Source organism: Anguilla anguilla, chromosome 9, assembly GCF_013347855.1.
Source record: "Anguilla anguilla isolate fAngAng1 chromosome 9, fAngAng1.pri, whole genome shotgun sequence".
Lineage (NCBI taxonomy): Eukaryota > Metazoa > Chordata > Actinopteri > Anguilliformes > Anguillidae > Anguilla > Anguilla anguilla.
This window is the reverse complement of record NC_049209.1, coordinates 37,979,926-37,996,315: the sequence shown is the minus strand read 5'-3', so window position 1 is coordinate 37,996,315 and position 16,390 is coordinate 37,979,926. Positions and strand designations below refer to the sequence as shown.

General features: G+C 40.2%; 1 protein-coding gene and 1 long non-coding RNA gene across 4 annotated transcripts in view; one reads left to right on the top strand and one right to left on the bottom strand.

Annotated features, from left to right (window-relative positions):
- scn4bb (sodium channel, voltage-gated, type IV, beta b) overlaps window positions 1-16,390 on the top strand; it is a 153,575-nt gene that overhangs the window by 106,389 nt on the left and 30,796 nt on the right. For 2 of the 3 annotated variants that reach the window (XM_035434465.1, XM_035434466.1), the window contains one exon: window positions 6,317-6,446. The exons of the other annotated variant lie outside the window; for it this stretch is intronic. In XM_035434465.1, the coding sequence (XP_035290356.1) occupies window positions 6,317-6,446 (130 nt within the window). The remainder of the gene's footprint in view (window positions 1-6,316; window positions 6,447-16,390) is intronic. 3 annotated transcript variants of the gene reach the window in all.
- On the bottom strand, window positions 6,361-15,191 carry LOC118236255. Its single transcript, XR_004767006.1, has 5 exons — window positions 15,115-15,191; window positions 14,873-14,998; window positions 14,380-14,515; window positions 12,530-12,633; window positions 6,361-6,414 (listed from the first exon to the last, which is right to left on the bottom strand). It is a non-coding gene; the product is annotated as an uncharacterized LOC118236255 (long non-coding RNA).

The window sequence follows — 16,390 nt, the reverse complement described above, 5'->3', positions numbered from 1 at the left end:
CCCATTTGGACGTAAATACCTTCAAATTAAAGCTAAACTGCACTTTGAGCTCATATTCATTATTTAATTTCAACTCCAATATGCTGTGGTAGACAGCTAAAATAACAATACCTTTGTCAATGTCCAAATATTTATGGACCTGACAGTATTTCAAACTTGTTGTTGTTCTTGGGAGGTTCGGTGCCTACAGACGGACATGCTGCAAGGCCTAGGAATTTAGTGTTGCACAGAATTCTAGTTATGCTAGAGAAAACTCTCCTCCCTTCAGATACCACAGATATGTTGTCTGCTGGTTTGGCCAGCTCTTCTATCTTTTCTTTATGCAAGTCAACAGCCAGTGGCACATAATTCTACCAAAGTTGTGTTCAGGGAATATGTCTGCCATTTTTTACATGCCTATCTGAAATTTTATTTATTGACCTTTCAGTATTATTACAGGTTCATAAAGACAGTTATCATTAAAAACACTGAATTATTTTGCTGTTACAATAAAACATCAATACTAAGTAGACTAAAAATTTTAAATGTTGCAATTATCTAAGCTAAAATCTAACATCTCATATCTCAAATCTAAAATCCGCTGCCATTTTGGAGCACTGGCGGCGGCAGGATTCAAATCGTGGGTAGGCCACGATAATTTGTGAGTGGGCCAAATTATTTAAGATTGAGATAGTGTCGCAATAATTTAGTTAAGGACAATACGCTGGTAAAAGTAGGCTTAATTGTAATAATGTCAATTTTCATAAACGAGTGCTCGGAGACATCCTTTGTCATTGTCATTCAATTTGTCATTGAGGCTGAATGAGTTATATGACCTGTCAAAAAAACACGAACTATTTTGAGATGAAAATAACCGCACAGACCAGCACCAGCATAATGTCACAAACCAAAAGCCCAAATGTAATCAATATCATTGTTTTTATTGCAACACAAAATAATAATATGTAAAAGTTGAGCGATAGAGACGGCGATTTAGTTAAGCACTCTCCATTTAGCAACAGCCGGATGCATGGGATCTCCTAGAAAACACAACGCTATCACCTGCTAGAGTGCATGGGAAGCGTAGTCAGTAAAATTAACAACGGTGTAGGGAGAACATAAAATGCAGGTAAACATGGACAATGTCGCCATGAATTATAACCACTTAAACCTGCTAATTGTCTTGTTGTGAGTGAGTGGCCACCTCAAATCAATTAAATTCATACAGACATGGCCTAATCTTTTAATAAAAACACATTAGTCAGTTTTCCCCATTGCATCACAAAATATAAATTCACAGTCCTAATCTTTTATTCAAAAGTACAGTTCATTTAGTCCGTTTTTCTTTTCTTTTTTATTTATTTAATTTTACATAACAGGTCACGTACCCTACTAACAATTCTTGCTGGGCTAGGCTATTGAAGTAGCTACTTTCTTACTTTTCTTTTGATAACACTGGATCGCTGCGTTTGTCCGAGTTGCAGCTTGTAGCCTATAGGCCTACTGTTAATTGCTTTTCATTTACAACAACGCTACAACTGTTTCAATTGCCCGACTTCTCACACGTTACAGAAATATTCTCGTCACACTTACAATTGCTTTTCCCTATTTACAATGCTACACTGAATCATGCTTTTTTAAATCCAACTTCAGACATATCTTACTGTCAGACTGCACTTGGTCTTTGCTTGTGAATTTAATTTGGTCCTAAAACCAACTAGTAAGAGAAGTTTATTTGATTTATTTAAGTTTGTGTTCTTTATAGGAGGAGTTTTGAAAATGTTCATCACCTCATTATAATCTAAACAGTCAGTCAGATCTCTCTCAAAGGTTAAGAGACTTAGAGAGTTAAGGCGAGCTGTGAGCATGGAGCTTCTGTTCGCAGTCTTGATTCGGTTGACTCTTGAAAAAAGACGCTCAACAGTGAAAGTTGTCATTGGCAGGGTGATTAGGACTTTAAGGAAAGATTGGACATTTGGAAAGATGTCCTCGTTGCAGCAGTCAAACACTTCAACCATTGATGGAAATGTGTCACCTCTAGCAACCTTGCGATTTATGTGTTGAATGAACACCGACAGTTCTGCTCCCGTAAATCTGATAACAAATATTTTGGTCACATCATTCAGGCTCTCTGTGAGATCCTCGACGTCAGAGATTTTGGATGGTTTCATGAATACTGAGGTGGATTTAATTAAACCATATGAATCCTGTTGAAACCTAGCGTTTAGTTCATTGAGCTGGCAGTCCAGTATTTTGTTTGATATAATGCGCAAATCGTTGTCGCAGCTGACCCATGTTGATTTCCCCAGGGAAGTGGTGAGAACGGTGTCCTCTAGACAGCTAGGTAGTTTTTGTTTGCGTGATGGCAAAGAAATGTCCCAGTTCTCAATTTTGTTTTTTGCCATGAGTTAATTCGTTAATGCCAGGACCTTGAGGTATCCACTGGCTTCGGTTGAGCGTAAATAAGCACAAGATTGCTTAAGCCCCTGTATCAAGTCTATGCATTCTTTCACACAGAGAGTTGACAACTGTAAGCCCTTAGTAGCAAAGTCTGATAGCTCAAATAGTTTTCCAAACAATGTAAGCAGGAAAATGAATTTCTTTGTTTGCATTTGATTAAGCAACGACTGCGCGTCAAGCTGGGTTTGCCCCCCACGCTCTGAAAACTCTGCCAGCACCTCTAAAATGGTGTCAAGGAGGGTGATCACTTTGCTTACAGCACTTGACCTGGAGCTCCACCCTGTGTCAGCCCCTCTCTCCAATTCAAGGCATCTGCGATCTGGGTACATCTCTGATTGGACTGCTAAGAAATGGGCGTGTCTTTGCACAACATTCATGAATGAATGCAATGAGTTTAGAGTGTCAAAAAAGGTAGCTGCGTCAGCTGACGTCTTAGCCACAGCGGACAGCACTAAGTTTAACCGGTGGTTTGATCGTGACTTGTCATGGTGGCATTTTTTGGAAGGGCGTCTAGTCTGGCTTTAATTTTCGGATCGTACTTGCACATGAATTTAAAGATCTTGAGGAAATTGCCCGTATTATGTGCATCTTCGCCCTCCCAATGTCCACAAAGTGCAGTGTTCTGTCTAGCACAAAGTGTTATGATATCAAGCACCACTTTAATATGGTCTCGGTTTCTTTCGATCAGTCTAGAGTTCATTGCCTCGGGATTTAATTGATGCACCACGGTACCATGGTCTGAATGGAATTGACAGAACCCGTCGTATTTACAATGGGCGCTAGCATGGGTTTTACTGCTCTCGTGCCTGCGGCATGCCTGCTGAATGTGCTTCCAGTCACTAAAACCACGTCAGAATGAGTCCTCCGCTGTGTCCCCGTGTCCAAAATGTCTGCACATTTTACAGTAAATGGCATTTCTTGAAATACTATATTCCAGCCATTTGAATTTATGGTACCAGTGCGCCGCGAAACTACGGGACTTACCCGCTTTCACGGTAGCTGGATACCGTTGCAAATTTGGCTGCGTTGGCACGGTTCGTGTACTGAGGCTAAATCCGAAGGGGGAGTGGAGGATGTGGCTCTGTGGCCTGCTGTTGATCCCTGTCGGTCCCTCTCCCTCTCTGTTGGTCTCTGTCTCTCTGTTGGCCTCTGTGTGTGTCTCTCTCTTCCTCTCTGGTGGTGGTGGGCTCCCCCTGGATGCTGTTGTTGTCTGACTTCTCTCTTTGTCGAACTTTGGTCTGCTGCTGCTCGCTAACATTAGCTAGCTCGCTAACTACCCCTGGCTCCGCTGTTAACGTTAGTTCTGCTTCTTCATCTGGCAGCTGGGGTGCCGGTGGTGACAATGGCTCTCTCCTAATTCTTTTCACGAACTGAAAAAGGGAGGACTGTTGACATTGACATTTAGATTTTTGTTACTCATAGGTTACTAGCAGGTTCAATATTTATTTACATCTCGCAGGTTTGCGACTGTAACAAAGATATTTATAGGCTACTGTAACATTACCGGCGGACGTGTAGGCCTACAACTGTACAGTCAGCGCGCGCGGTGGGTGCTGCTATAACATCAACGTCTTCTGATCTGCTGTATTCAGCTGTGATTGGCTCAGTCTGTGGATGCTACAGTTTTTGATCAACAAGTGTGTTGTGTTTATCTCATAGGCATGACAATGGGGAGCGTAGTGTTTAATTGGTTATTATGAATAGACATTTTCAACTGCTTAAAAAAAAAAGTTTCAAAAAAAAGTTCAAAGAAAATATTGTGGGCCAGTGTAAAACATGGGGGGGCCTAGGTCCACAGTGCTACAGCGTGGGGGGGGGTAGCCAGTCACTGAATTTGGACTTTAGCAGCTTTCTGGCAAAGCCAAGACAGTTGAGTGCGTCTCTCTGATAGAGTGCACAATCCGAGAGTGCAGAGAGCCTCTGGGTACCCTGAGTACCTCTGGCCAGGTATAATTTTACAAGCCTGTTTCTGCATGCTTTCCTGCCTGTTAGCCTTGTCGGTAGTTAGGGAACTGTGCCAGACGGGGACTGCATACTCCAGCACCGGGCGTATGTAGCCTGTGTAGATGGAAACCAGTTCTGTGTCTCGGACACCAAATTTCTTCAGGAGACGCAGAGCAAAAAGCTTCCTGTTGGCTGAGATCAACATGTGGTCCACCTGACTGTCCCATCGCAAATTACTATGGATGGTGAACCCAGGACTTTGACTGTGTCACAGACTTCCAGGATGTACTGGTCAGTGGAGAGAGTCGGCAGGGCGGGTGGATGCCTCATCTGGGTGACATGTAAAACTTTACATTTCTTTGGGTTTAATTTCTTTTTGTGCTCTCTACCCAGATATCAAGACCATTCAGGGTTTGTTGGAGAGTACAGGGTAGTTGGAGCGTCAACGTCTGGGCCAGAGTCATGTCATCCACATATTTCCAGTGGTCTATTCTGTCCTGGAGGGCACTGTTAATCAGTGATAGGAAGACTATAGGCCCTAGTACGGTTCCCTGTGCAACTCTACACGTGGGGTATTCCCAATCAGAGAGATGTCCCAGGTAGCGCACTTTCCGACGGCGGTTGAAATTGCATCATTTTACAGTAGAACTGTCAACTTATTTAATTGGAATGTTTGCACACAATAATGTATCTTTCAATTTTGGATTTCTGTCATACTGAATGATGTAATGTAATAATTTTGCTCTAACAGGGGTATCCCCTTTGTTGTTTATTTTAGACAGTGTTTGATGTTTTTCTTTGTAAATACTGGTCCCTTGTATTTTTTTCTTGTTACAAACAAAAAATAGAAATAAGTTGACTTATGCAGTGTACCAAAAGAATACTGTTGCTCCTACTCTCATTCCTTCCTCTCATCAAATTGCTTTTATGAGGGTCACAAATTGTCTAATGTATAATATTGAATACAAATTGAAATACTTTTGGGTTACATGCCCAAGATAAACTGGTGTCCCTACTCAGGCCCATCTGGGAGATATGTGAGGCCCTGTGTGAAGTCAGCAGCATGGGGCCTGTATCATGGTACCCTACATACACGTGCAACACACATGCATGTGTTTTTTTCAGGTGAAATATACTGTAACAAGTACACCCATCTTTCACTCTCCACTCTTGTTTTGATGTAGCCTACCCTACATTGCACTGCTAATAGATAATAGACTACAATTCTAATATTTATATTAGCTTACAACCATATTTATTAAGATTTAGGATTTATAAAGTAACATTGAATAAGCACATTTTTAGGCTCTGCAATTGCACTGTATAAAAACACCACTGTAAATGCACCCAAGAGCCCAACATTGATGTATTACATAAAGTAAAAAAAGCTTAGCAAGGCATATGGTAGTACTTTGTGAATTCAATGTTTTGTGGTATTACATATTTATTTGAAATGACAAAACCAGGACCAAAGTGAAACCAGGGGCAGTTAAAATACCACCACTACTCTATTTTTCACATTGATCATGTAGCATGTGCGAAGATGCATGCCTCTTTTTGTTTTTAAAGTACACACAAATATTATTAAAATTAGGTAGAATTTAAGGATTCAAGTAGTCATTTTAATCATTGTTAAATAAAGCAATTAGCAAAACTGATCATGTGAATAATACTGGATATTCCAATCTTCCTCTGTCACTGTTCCAACTCAATTCTCCCTTCCCTTTATCTAACCCTCCTTCTCTCAACCATCCCTAGTTTCCCATCTTTTTTCCTCTCCACATCTTTTTCACAAAATTGAAATACAAAATGTTTTTGTGGTAGAACCATTTGTAAACATCTCGCTCTCTCGGTTGATCTGTGCCCACTGTCCAGCCATTCCTTCTTGTTCCCTTTCCTCCATCCTCTCCCCTCTCTCGTTCCTACTCTCCAGTGAAGGTGGTTGATAACACACTGACCATCATTATTGCATCAGCTGTGGGTGGAGTCATCGGCCTGTTTGTGGCCTTCATGCTGCTGAAGAACTTCACCCTTTTTGTCATCGCCAAGATTGAAGAGAAGAAGTGAGTAGATGGGCAAGGGGGGGGGAGGATGTAACAAAAATGGTGAAGTAAAATTAATTAGATATATAATCAAATAATAAGTTCCCATAGCTATTAGACTGCTGGCGTGGAACCAATCATTAAAGGTAAAAGTTCAATGGTGGTAATGGGGAATTTCTCAGAGCAAATTGTAGTTTGGCAGATTGAAATGAAATTGCTATTAAAAGAAATGTTAAAAGAGGCAGTCCAGAAAACATTAATTAAACCCTAGGACTCAAAATGGTTTTTGGCCGTTTTTCACTATCTTCATTTTTTATTTTATTTTTATTTTTTTTAGTTTTTTACATGATTATTAAGAAGAAGCCCCAAGTATTACATACCAGTTTTATCAGAAGTTTCTTGGCAACCCAAATCTACCAAAAAATTCTACTTCTAAGAGTTAGGTAAGGCAGTTCAGAGCAAAAAATTAATTTACGTTTTATGAAAAAAAAAAGTTTTTAGTAATTTATTTCCAAAAGTACATGTCTCACCTCAATGAAAACACGCTGCAATGTAAGTCCAGGGTGTATGTAGTACCCACACTAAATATCATGTCAATTGAACTTGCCATTGCTTTACAATGTGGCATTATGTACATGAAGAGCCTGAGCCTTGCACCTGAAAGGACACTATAACTAAAAATGTTGATAGAAATGTTTTTATTTCAAAAGCACAATTGAAATACAAAATATATATATTTATAACTAATGCCCAAGAACTATATATAATTTATTTTTATTGATGGTATAAAAAAATTATTTGTTTTTGAACAATAGTAAACTAAAGAAAACAAAAATAATAATAATAATAATAACTAGACAATTCCTGCAGAAATTGTGAAGTGTGGTTGCCGCCAACGCAAAGTCGACTTTGTGCTGAACAGAGCGAACAGTTGACAGTCAGTATAAGCAGAGACAGAGTATTGTGTACATGCTATAACATCAGGGCAACGAGTTTATTTGCGACACATAGATTCAGAGTTAAATTATCCTTTCATCAAAACTTGAGACCTCAGTGTTTTACTTGCGGTATGCGGTGACGAGTGACGGCGAATCATAAAGCTAGCTGGCATGTTCAGAGGGTCTTGGAAAAACCCTATGTCTACACTGCATGATCGCACCATTTAAAAAAAGCAAGACAGGGCTAGGGAGATTAAGTTGATTGACGTATGATTTTGCGTGAATTTCATCTCATTTTAACCACACAACTAAAAACATTTAATTGGGCTGTAATTCAGAGTGTAATCTGTTATCTCTGAGACCAACTCATAGACAGAGTAGCCTATTACGTATTAGCCGAGCCGAATTTCCAAGAACGAAAATGAGGTGAGAAATATGTGTTAAAATAGTTGCATTTTAACTCATTTTAAATACAGCTTCTGTGAATAAGTATCGGCTGGTAGCCAGTACTACTAGCTTCTGTTGCAGCAAGGGGTGCATCAACAACGCACGTGGAGTTGTGTACTTTAGCAAACGCATTGTGGTGAGGAAGCATTGCTTTCCCTGCTACAACAGACTGAATATGTAATGCAGCTCTAGTGAGACCAAATTCTCCAATACGCTGGGATATTAAACAGTGTTACAAAAGTAAAATTTGACATATTATAAATAGTTAGAAAGCTTATTCTATCACCTGTTGGATCAATAAAGTGTAGATCAAGCAAGTTTGTACTACAAAGTTCGACAACACCCAAAGCAACATGTGTGGTATTACAAGATGACACCGTTTTCTGGAGTAAGACCGGACCAGAAGCTGCTGCACATGTGTTGTTGACGGCATTGTTGCACTTTTTAGTACAGTCTGGCTTGATTGAGAATTCATTCATTCAGTATGTGAGAGTATAAGCTTTCTAACCATGTATAACACGTCTAATTTTGGTTTTGGAATATCGGTTTATAGGTCAACCAAAAGTTTTCTTGTCATCGCATTGAATGCATTCACTCTGTTAGCACTAGCATTCAAAGACACTACACCTAACGAAACGTCGTCAACGAATTTGCGTAATATCTTGTGAAATAGTATTATTACTGAGGACGTCTGGGTATGCCTAAGTCATGTGTTTGCTGATATACCTAGCTGACAGCATTTTCATTTGTAATTTTTCATTTGGAATACCGTTTTATCGCGTTCACTTCCGCATTCAGCTATATCCTTTCTGATGGCTAAGTCGCCAGGAAACCTCGTTTGAACAACACAATCCGTGCATGTACGTCTTCGTCAAGGACTTATCTAAAAAGTGGTATAAAGCATTTGAGGTTTACGAATGTGTTTTTTATGTAATTACGACAAAAGAGAGATATGCACCGTATCTGGGTTCTGAATACCCAGTAGATAAACCAGGTGAGAACGTAGAGCGGACTGCATCACGTGTGCAAAGCCGACCAATGCTGTAACTTCATAACTCACATTTGTATGACGTCACAGTTCCCATTCATTTTCAATGGGAAAAATTGGCCAAAAAAAGTAATTTCTCAAAAACCGTGCAGCAAAACTTTCCACAAAGTAATAGCACACGATTCCCAAAGAAGCCGGTCAATTTGACATATGGCAGGTGTATGTGGTGCGAAAACTCTGGGAGGAGTAGCGGTCCAAATAATGGGTGGAATAATAATAATAAATAAATAAATAAATAATGTGTGCGATAATAATAGTGTGATTGCCAAAGGCAACCACACTAATAATACATTTTATTTATATAGCGCTTTTACCCAACCCAAAGACACTTTACAATATATATATATATATATAGATGGTGGAAGTGAGTTCCATAGCCTGGGTGCAATATGGGAAAAGGCCCTGTCACCAAAACTGCGGAGGTTGGATGATGGGGTGGCAAGGAGGTTTGCAGTGGAGGACCTGAGGGAACAGGGAGGCTGGTAGGGATGGAGGAGTTCAGAGAGGTAGCATGGGGCAAGATTGTGTAGAGCTTTGAAAGTTAACAGGACGATTCTGCAGTCGATCTGTTGTTTTATTGGGAGCCAGTGAAGGTCACGGAGAATCGGGGTGATGTGATTCCAGGACTTGGTATTGGTGAGGAGACGGGCAGCAGAGTTTTGGATCATTTGCATTTGCAGTTTATGGAGTGATTTGGAGCTGATGCCAGACAGAAGAGTGTTGAATGAATGGATGAGTGTTTCAGCGGATGGGCGTGGGATGCAGGGAGCTTGACAATATTACGTAGATGGAAAAATGATGTCTTTACTATAGAACTAATGTGGTGCTCAAGTGAGAGGGTTGGGTCCAGGATGACTCCAAGGTTACGGACTAGGGGTGAGGGGGAGACTACTATGTCATCAATGGTGAGTGATATTTGGGCAGACTTGTTTAGTGTGGATTTTGAACCAATGAGGATGACTTCTGTTTTGTCACTGTTTAGTTTGAGCAAGTTGTGTTTCATCCAGGTTTTGATTGCAGAAAGGCAGGCTTCAGTGTGGGTTAATGATGGGTTGCAGAGGGATTTGGTGCTGATGTAGATTTGGGTATCGTCGGCGTGGCAGTGAAAAGCCAGGTTGAAGGGGCGGATGATTTCTCCAAGTGGTAGAATGTAGATGACGAAGAGGAGAGGGCCGAGAATGGAACCTTGAGGAACACCCTGTGTGGAGGTGGCTATGTCAGAGTTATGGCCTGAGAGGGTGATGAAGTGTTTCTGGTGAGAGAGATATGATTTGAACCAGTCCAGTGCGGTACCCTCAACACCCAGGTGCAGCAACCTTTCCAGTAAGATGTTATGGTTCACTGTATCAAAGGCTGCGCTTAGATCGAGTAGGATTAGGATGTTGAGGGCACCGCAGTCAGCCGATAGGAGTAGATCATTGAGGATTTTGGCAAGTGCAGTTTCTGTGCTGTGGTGAGGGCGGAATCCAGATTGGAGGGGTTCAAATAGGTTATACATGACATGAAGGCTTGGAGTTGGGATGCAACAATGCATTCCAGGGTCTTGGCAAAGAAGTGGAGGTTGGAAATGGGGCGATAATTGTTGAGGTTGGAGGTATCCAGACCGGGTTTTTTGAGAATGGGCATGACAGCAGCAGTTTCATAAGCGGAGGGGACTAGACCATGAGAGAGGGACACGTTAAAAATGGCAACAAGGTAGGGACAGAGAGCAGGTAAACAGGCCTTAGTTAACATGGTGGAGAGGGGGTCAAGAGTACATGTTGTTAATTTGGATGCACAGATGATGTCAGAGATGGTGGAGGGATCGACAGTGGTGAAACTATTAAGCTGGTTTGCAGGAGGAGCAAGGGGAAGATCAGTGGTGAAGGGAGGGGAGTTGTTTGGCAAGGGGGTAATGAAAGATAGTGAAGTGTTGATCTTGGTGATTTTTTCTTGAAAAAATTGCAGGAAGGAGTTGCAGAGGTCAGGAGAACTGGGCGTGGTGTTGTCAGGGGTTCTGAGCAGCGTACTGACGGTGGAGAAGAGGGTTTTAGAGGTTCTGCGGTTTTTGTTGATATCTGAGAAATAAGCAGATTTTTCAGCACTGAGGGAATCTCGGTATGGAATGAGATGATGTTTAAAGGCTTCAATATCAACTGTGAGCTTGGTTTTCTTGCAGAGTCGTTCCAGACGGCGGCCGGAGAGTTGTTTGGCAAGGGGGTAATGCACTTGCCAAAGTCCTCAATGATCTACTCCTATCTGCTGACTGCGGTGCCCTCAACATCCTAATCCTACTCGATCTAAGCGCAGCCTTTGATACAGTGAACCATAACATCTTACTGGAAAGGTTCATTGAACGAAGCTCATGGGTGTACCAGGGTGCAGATGAAGTGAAGGAGACAGTCTTGGTTTTTATGGGGGCAAGAGTGTTGAGAGTGTCAGAGATAACAGAGTCAAATGTAGTGGTAAATTCTTCAAGTGCCATAGGGGCAGAAGTGAGGGGTAGGGCAGAGAAGATTTTATCACTGAGGAGGAGAGGGTCAATGGATTTGATGCTACGGAAGGAGATAGATCTTCGACTAGTGTTATGGGGTGAAGGTAGAGGAATGTTGAAAACAATTAGGTTATGGTCTGAATGTAAGGGAATGTAAATTGTAGGGGATGTAAATTGTTAATGGCTAGATCAGCAGAACAGATCACATCGTGTGTGACCTTGGAGATGTGTAGGGAAGTTGACATGTTGGGCCAGAGAGAAACAGTCAAGTACAGAAATGAAGTCATAGGTGAGTTTACAACCAGGCAAATCAACATGGATATTGACATCATCAACTAGTAGAATACGAGAGGAGAGAGAAAATGCAATGGTGAGTAATTCTGATAGCTCTGAGGTAAATAAGGGGTTGGGTTTGGGTGGACGATACAGTAGGAGAGTGATCATGGAGCAGGGTGATTTAAAAGCAATATATTCAAAAGATGACACAGGTGGTAAATTTAATTCATTGATTGTCAGACTTTGTTTGTAACTAACAGCTAAACCACCTCCACGGCCAGTAAGACAAGGTTTAGATAGATGTGTATAGTTTGGTGGTCTCGCTTGATTTTGGGAGAAAAATTCTCCTGGCTGCTGCCAGGTCTCGCTGAGTAAAAGAAAATCAAGCTTGTTGTCCAGAATTAATTCAAACAGTAGCGGAGATTTATTATTGAGGGAACGAGTATTTATGAGGGCAGAATGTATTGTATGAAATGTGACGTTGTCCTTTGCCGCCGGAGGAAGAGATCGCAGGCAATTTGTATTTAGCCAGCGATGTGATTTATGTACAAGAGGGCGGAAATTTGTCCATATTGAGCAGATATTTGTGCCAGGGCTACGGTGCACAGTCTGATTTCGTCTTGATCCACGGTGGACGTAACGACATTGGCTTAACAGCAGCAAGATTTAGACTGTAATTATTTTTTAGAAGGTGGAGTTCTGATGTAGTATATTTTTGATTCTGGTAGACAGTTCGGGGAGACAATATTGGCCAAAATGATGTTAAACCGGGACAGAATGTTAGCAGGAGCAGCAGTGAGTTTAGAAAGTTATGTTTTAGAGAGCGGAGTTCAGGTGTAACGTTAGCATATGTCCGATTTCGGTAGACGATTGGAGAAGTCTGTCTTATAAACAGAAAGATTTTTGAGAAAAATGGATCTACCTGTTTTGGCAAGACATCTGCTGGTTTAGCGCTGCTACAAGGTAACTGCCCCCCTTCCAGAGCCCCAGAAAGTGAATCCACTTTCTCCAGCAGATGTGGTAGTTCTATAAGGACAGACACACAAGAAAACATCACATTGAAGTGTAGCCTACACATGCATATGTGACAGGTGCTGGTGTTTTGGTCCTCAAGTAGGGCAAGTAGGTCATTTTTCAGTTTTTTTGCAGATTATGAAAGTGCAGATTATAAACTTTCAAATGATGTGTCATACATTGAAATCTGAAAATAATTGAAGAAGATATGCTTATTTGAATGTTGGTACTCCTAAAATCAAGTAGCATAGAAAATCCCCTTGAAAGATCTTGAACTTTTAACACTTCTCACAGGGAGATAATGGGTGGGAACAATAGCTAGTTAACTCCACCCCAACCACTCCCCCGCTAGAGTACCTGTAAATCCTTGTCCATTTAGGGATTACCCTATTTAAAGCTTTATAACTCCAGATGTGAACACCACAGAGACTAGAAAAATGTCTTAAATGAAGCAATACATTTGTACCATTTATAATACTAGCATAGATTACTTTATATTCATAATTTTGTTAGAAATAAAGTGCCACAAATGCAATGGTCAAGGCAAAAAATCTAAAATGAATTTTCTCCTTTTTTAGTTCGCAATGAAATACTGTGAGTATTTCATTGCGGGTTAAAGTATACATGTCCTGGATCAAAAACTTCTTGACCACAAGTTCATAAAATCTAAGGGTGGATATGTAGAACTACTAAAGATCTATGAAGCAAAAACTAAGCAGTGTACCCAGCATCTCCAAATCTACCCAAAATGTCTAAATTATTAACACTGGTCTAAAATAGCTAAGGGTCCAGAAACAAATCCAAAATCTCTCCAATGCTTTTTGTCCATTGTAAAGCATATGAGCCCCTTATGAAGGTTTAAGATGAAACATAGATATAATTTAAACATTACATAATACCACTAACCTATTTAAAGACACTCAATTTCTAAAATAACGTATATAGCCTAACCAAAATATTTTGGGCAGTAATACTTACATAGCAATGATGAAATCTTATCTATGTTCAGTAGATGGAGACACAGACAGTAAATCAATGACAGTTCTATCCGCTTCTGTTTTGCTCCAGAAAACGATGTCAGATAGGTCTATCAGCAAACATATGGCTTAGCTATGCCCAGAAGTCCTCAATAATAATGGTATTTTCCAAGGAATTACGAAAAATCGTTGACAATGTTTCGTTAGGTGCAACGTCTTTTAATGCTACCATATATAGAGCGAATGCCATGGTAAGAAAATGTTCGGTTACGCTAACCTATAAAACGCTATTCCAAAAGCAAAATTAGACATGTTATACATCGTTAGAAAGCTTATACTCTCACCTACTGATTGAGCATCCGCCATTGTAGCAACCTCACAGAGTAAACAAACATAGGCTACTACCGCACGGCTTTATTTATGGGCGGTGGCTTGACTGAAACAAAGTGACAATAGCCAACGAAACCAAACATGCTAATTAAACTGCACCCCCATCACGCCTCCAAAACCCGGCTGTAAGAATCACTAAAACAAGCCGAATTTGCTGACAAATTATAAGTATTTAGTGACCCTAAAAATTTTGTTTATTCTATTGAGTGACTTCTTCAACACTTTAACTTTCGTAATATGAAAAAAAGGAAAACAGTAAAAAAAAAATTAAAAAACCTTTTTTGCCTCCTAGCGCGATTTCAAGATTTGCGACATGCGGACCTTTTCTCCAGCACCCGTCACATATGGTATAATTAAGGTCTTTAGAACTGAGATAAGGTGGCCTACTTACTTTCCAACAACCCAAAAGTTGTTCTTAACTGAGCATTCTCTCTTCTCAATTTCCGGTTCTCCTTTTCCAGCATATCTATTTTGCTCAGCAGCAAACCTCTCTCACAGGAGCCATCCTCATCATCATTAGAGCTTACCTGACAGACAGACAGACAGACAGACAGAAAGAAAGAAAGAAAGAAAGAAAGAAAGAAAGAAAGAAAGAAAGAAAGAAAGAAAGAAAGAAAGAAAGAAAGAAAGAAAGAAAGAAAGAAAGAAAGAAAGAAAGAAAGAAGCAGGCATCTCATTTTAGATGGAAAATGTAGAAATAACCTCATACTGCTTAAGTTAAATGAACATCAGTCATCTAAATACATACATCTGAAAAGAGAAGCAGTTTCTTTTTCCTGAAAGAAAAGATATTTCCCCCATTAGACCTGTTTCACTGACTTAGATTGCTTTTAGGCTATGAATCTAAAAGCATGCTGGGTAGGTATAAGCTATTATTTTCCTACCTTTGATGATCTTTTCTCGTTTTGTGCCAGTATCCTTGCAATTAGATCGTCATCTTTTGTGGGTGCTGGTGCTGCACTTGCCCTCCTAACACTAGGCGGATGCCTCGGCCTGGCATTACTTTCACTCTGTAAATAAGTTAATAACATTTGAAGATGATCATCTGAATGAACACAGGCTAACATTAACATTAGCTAACATTGACCATGGTAGACTTGATTTTAGGAAAAGGCCTTCCACTTACAATTATTGTTTCACCGTTGTCCTAATTGGCTTCGCTGTATTGGGAGTTTTGAGCCCTCTTTGTTTTCTTTGCTGAAACTGACCTGCTTTACATCTCTATTTAGTTTACAACTTTGAAAAAGAAACTCACGTTTAGCTTTGTAGTTTATGCAGAGCAAGTCAGTTAAAAGTTTGGAATGTATTTAATACACAATCATACAAAAACAAACTGCGCGTGACTGGACATCAGCGCATCAAGCGTTTTGATTGTAAAATTGATGTAGAATAATTGGTGGGCTAGTGCTGGCTATGTTCATGACATAAAATGGCCGCCATGAGAGTTAGAAACAGCAGTAACATTTTATGTTCACCTCCAGAGGGCGACGTATGTGTAGTCTTGCTGTAGTGTTGTGACTGCATGTTCACTATACAAGCAAGTAGTAGAACCTCTACATGATTACTTTTTAAAAGCTTGTGTAGTGAAGCAGTAGTGTTTTGACAACTTATTCACTACTAACACTAAGTAGCAAAACTCTCTGCTTGATTACTACTGGAAACACGACTGTTTTGCTACAGAACTCTACAAAACTCTACTGGTGTATCATGAGTTACATTACATTACATTACAGGAATTTAGCAGACGCTCTTATCCAGAGCGACTTACACAACTTTTACATAGCATTTTACATTGTACCCATTTATACAGCTGGATATATACTGAAGCAATTTCGGTTAAGTACCTTGCTCAAAGGTACAACGGCAGTGTCCAACGGCAGTACATAAACTACACATTCACTGCACAATTCCTACATGTCACTACATAGCCACTGCCACACGAATAGGTTTTTTGTAGTGATTCAGTAGTAATTTTTAATGAGGGACAACCAAAAACCACCAATGCAATAATGAAGGCTAATGAAGGGAAAACAAAGAGACAGGAAAACAGGAATACTGGGATTGGGTAAAAAGCACTCTGGTGCAGTGGTGGCTGGTGATACAATTTTTTGGGGGGGGCGCAGTTTTGGGGGGGACAAACAAACTGAAGCAGCACTTCATAGCTCAGCAAATAAAATAAATAAATAAATAAATCTAAAAACAACACAACACCCTAATGTTGCCTAAACACTGGCCAGTAGCACTACTTGAACATATTTTGCCCTCCTTAATATTATAAAATTATATGTAGAGATGACAAAATGCCCATTTCACCTACATCACCCAAAGTTACCAACAGGCAACAGCTCATTTCTAAATATGGAACTACTAAAGTCATTTTTACTGCCACTGTTACATTCTAT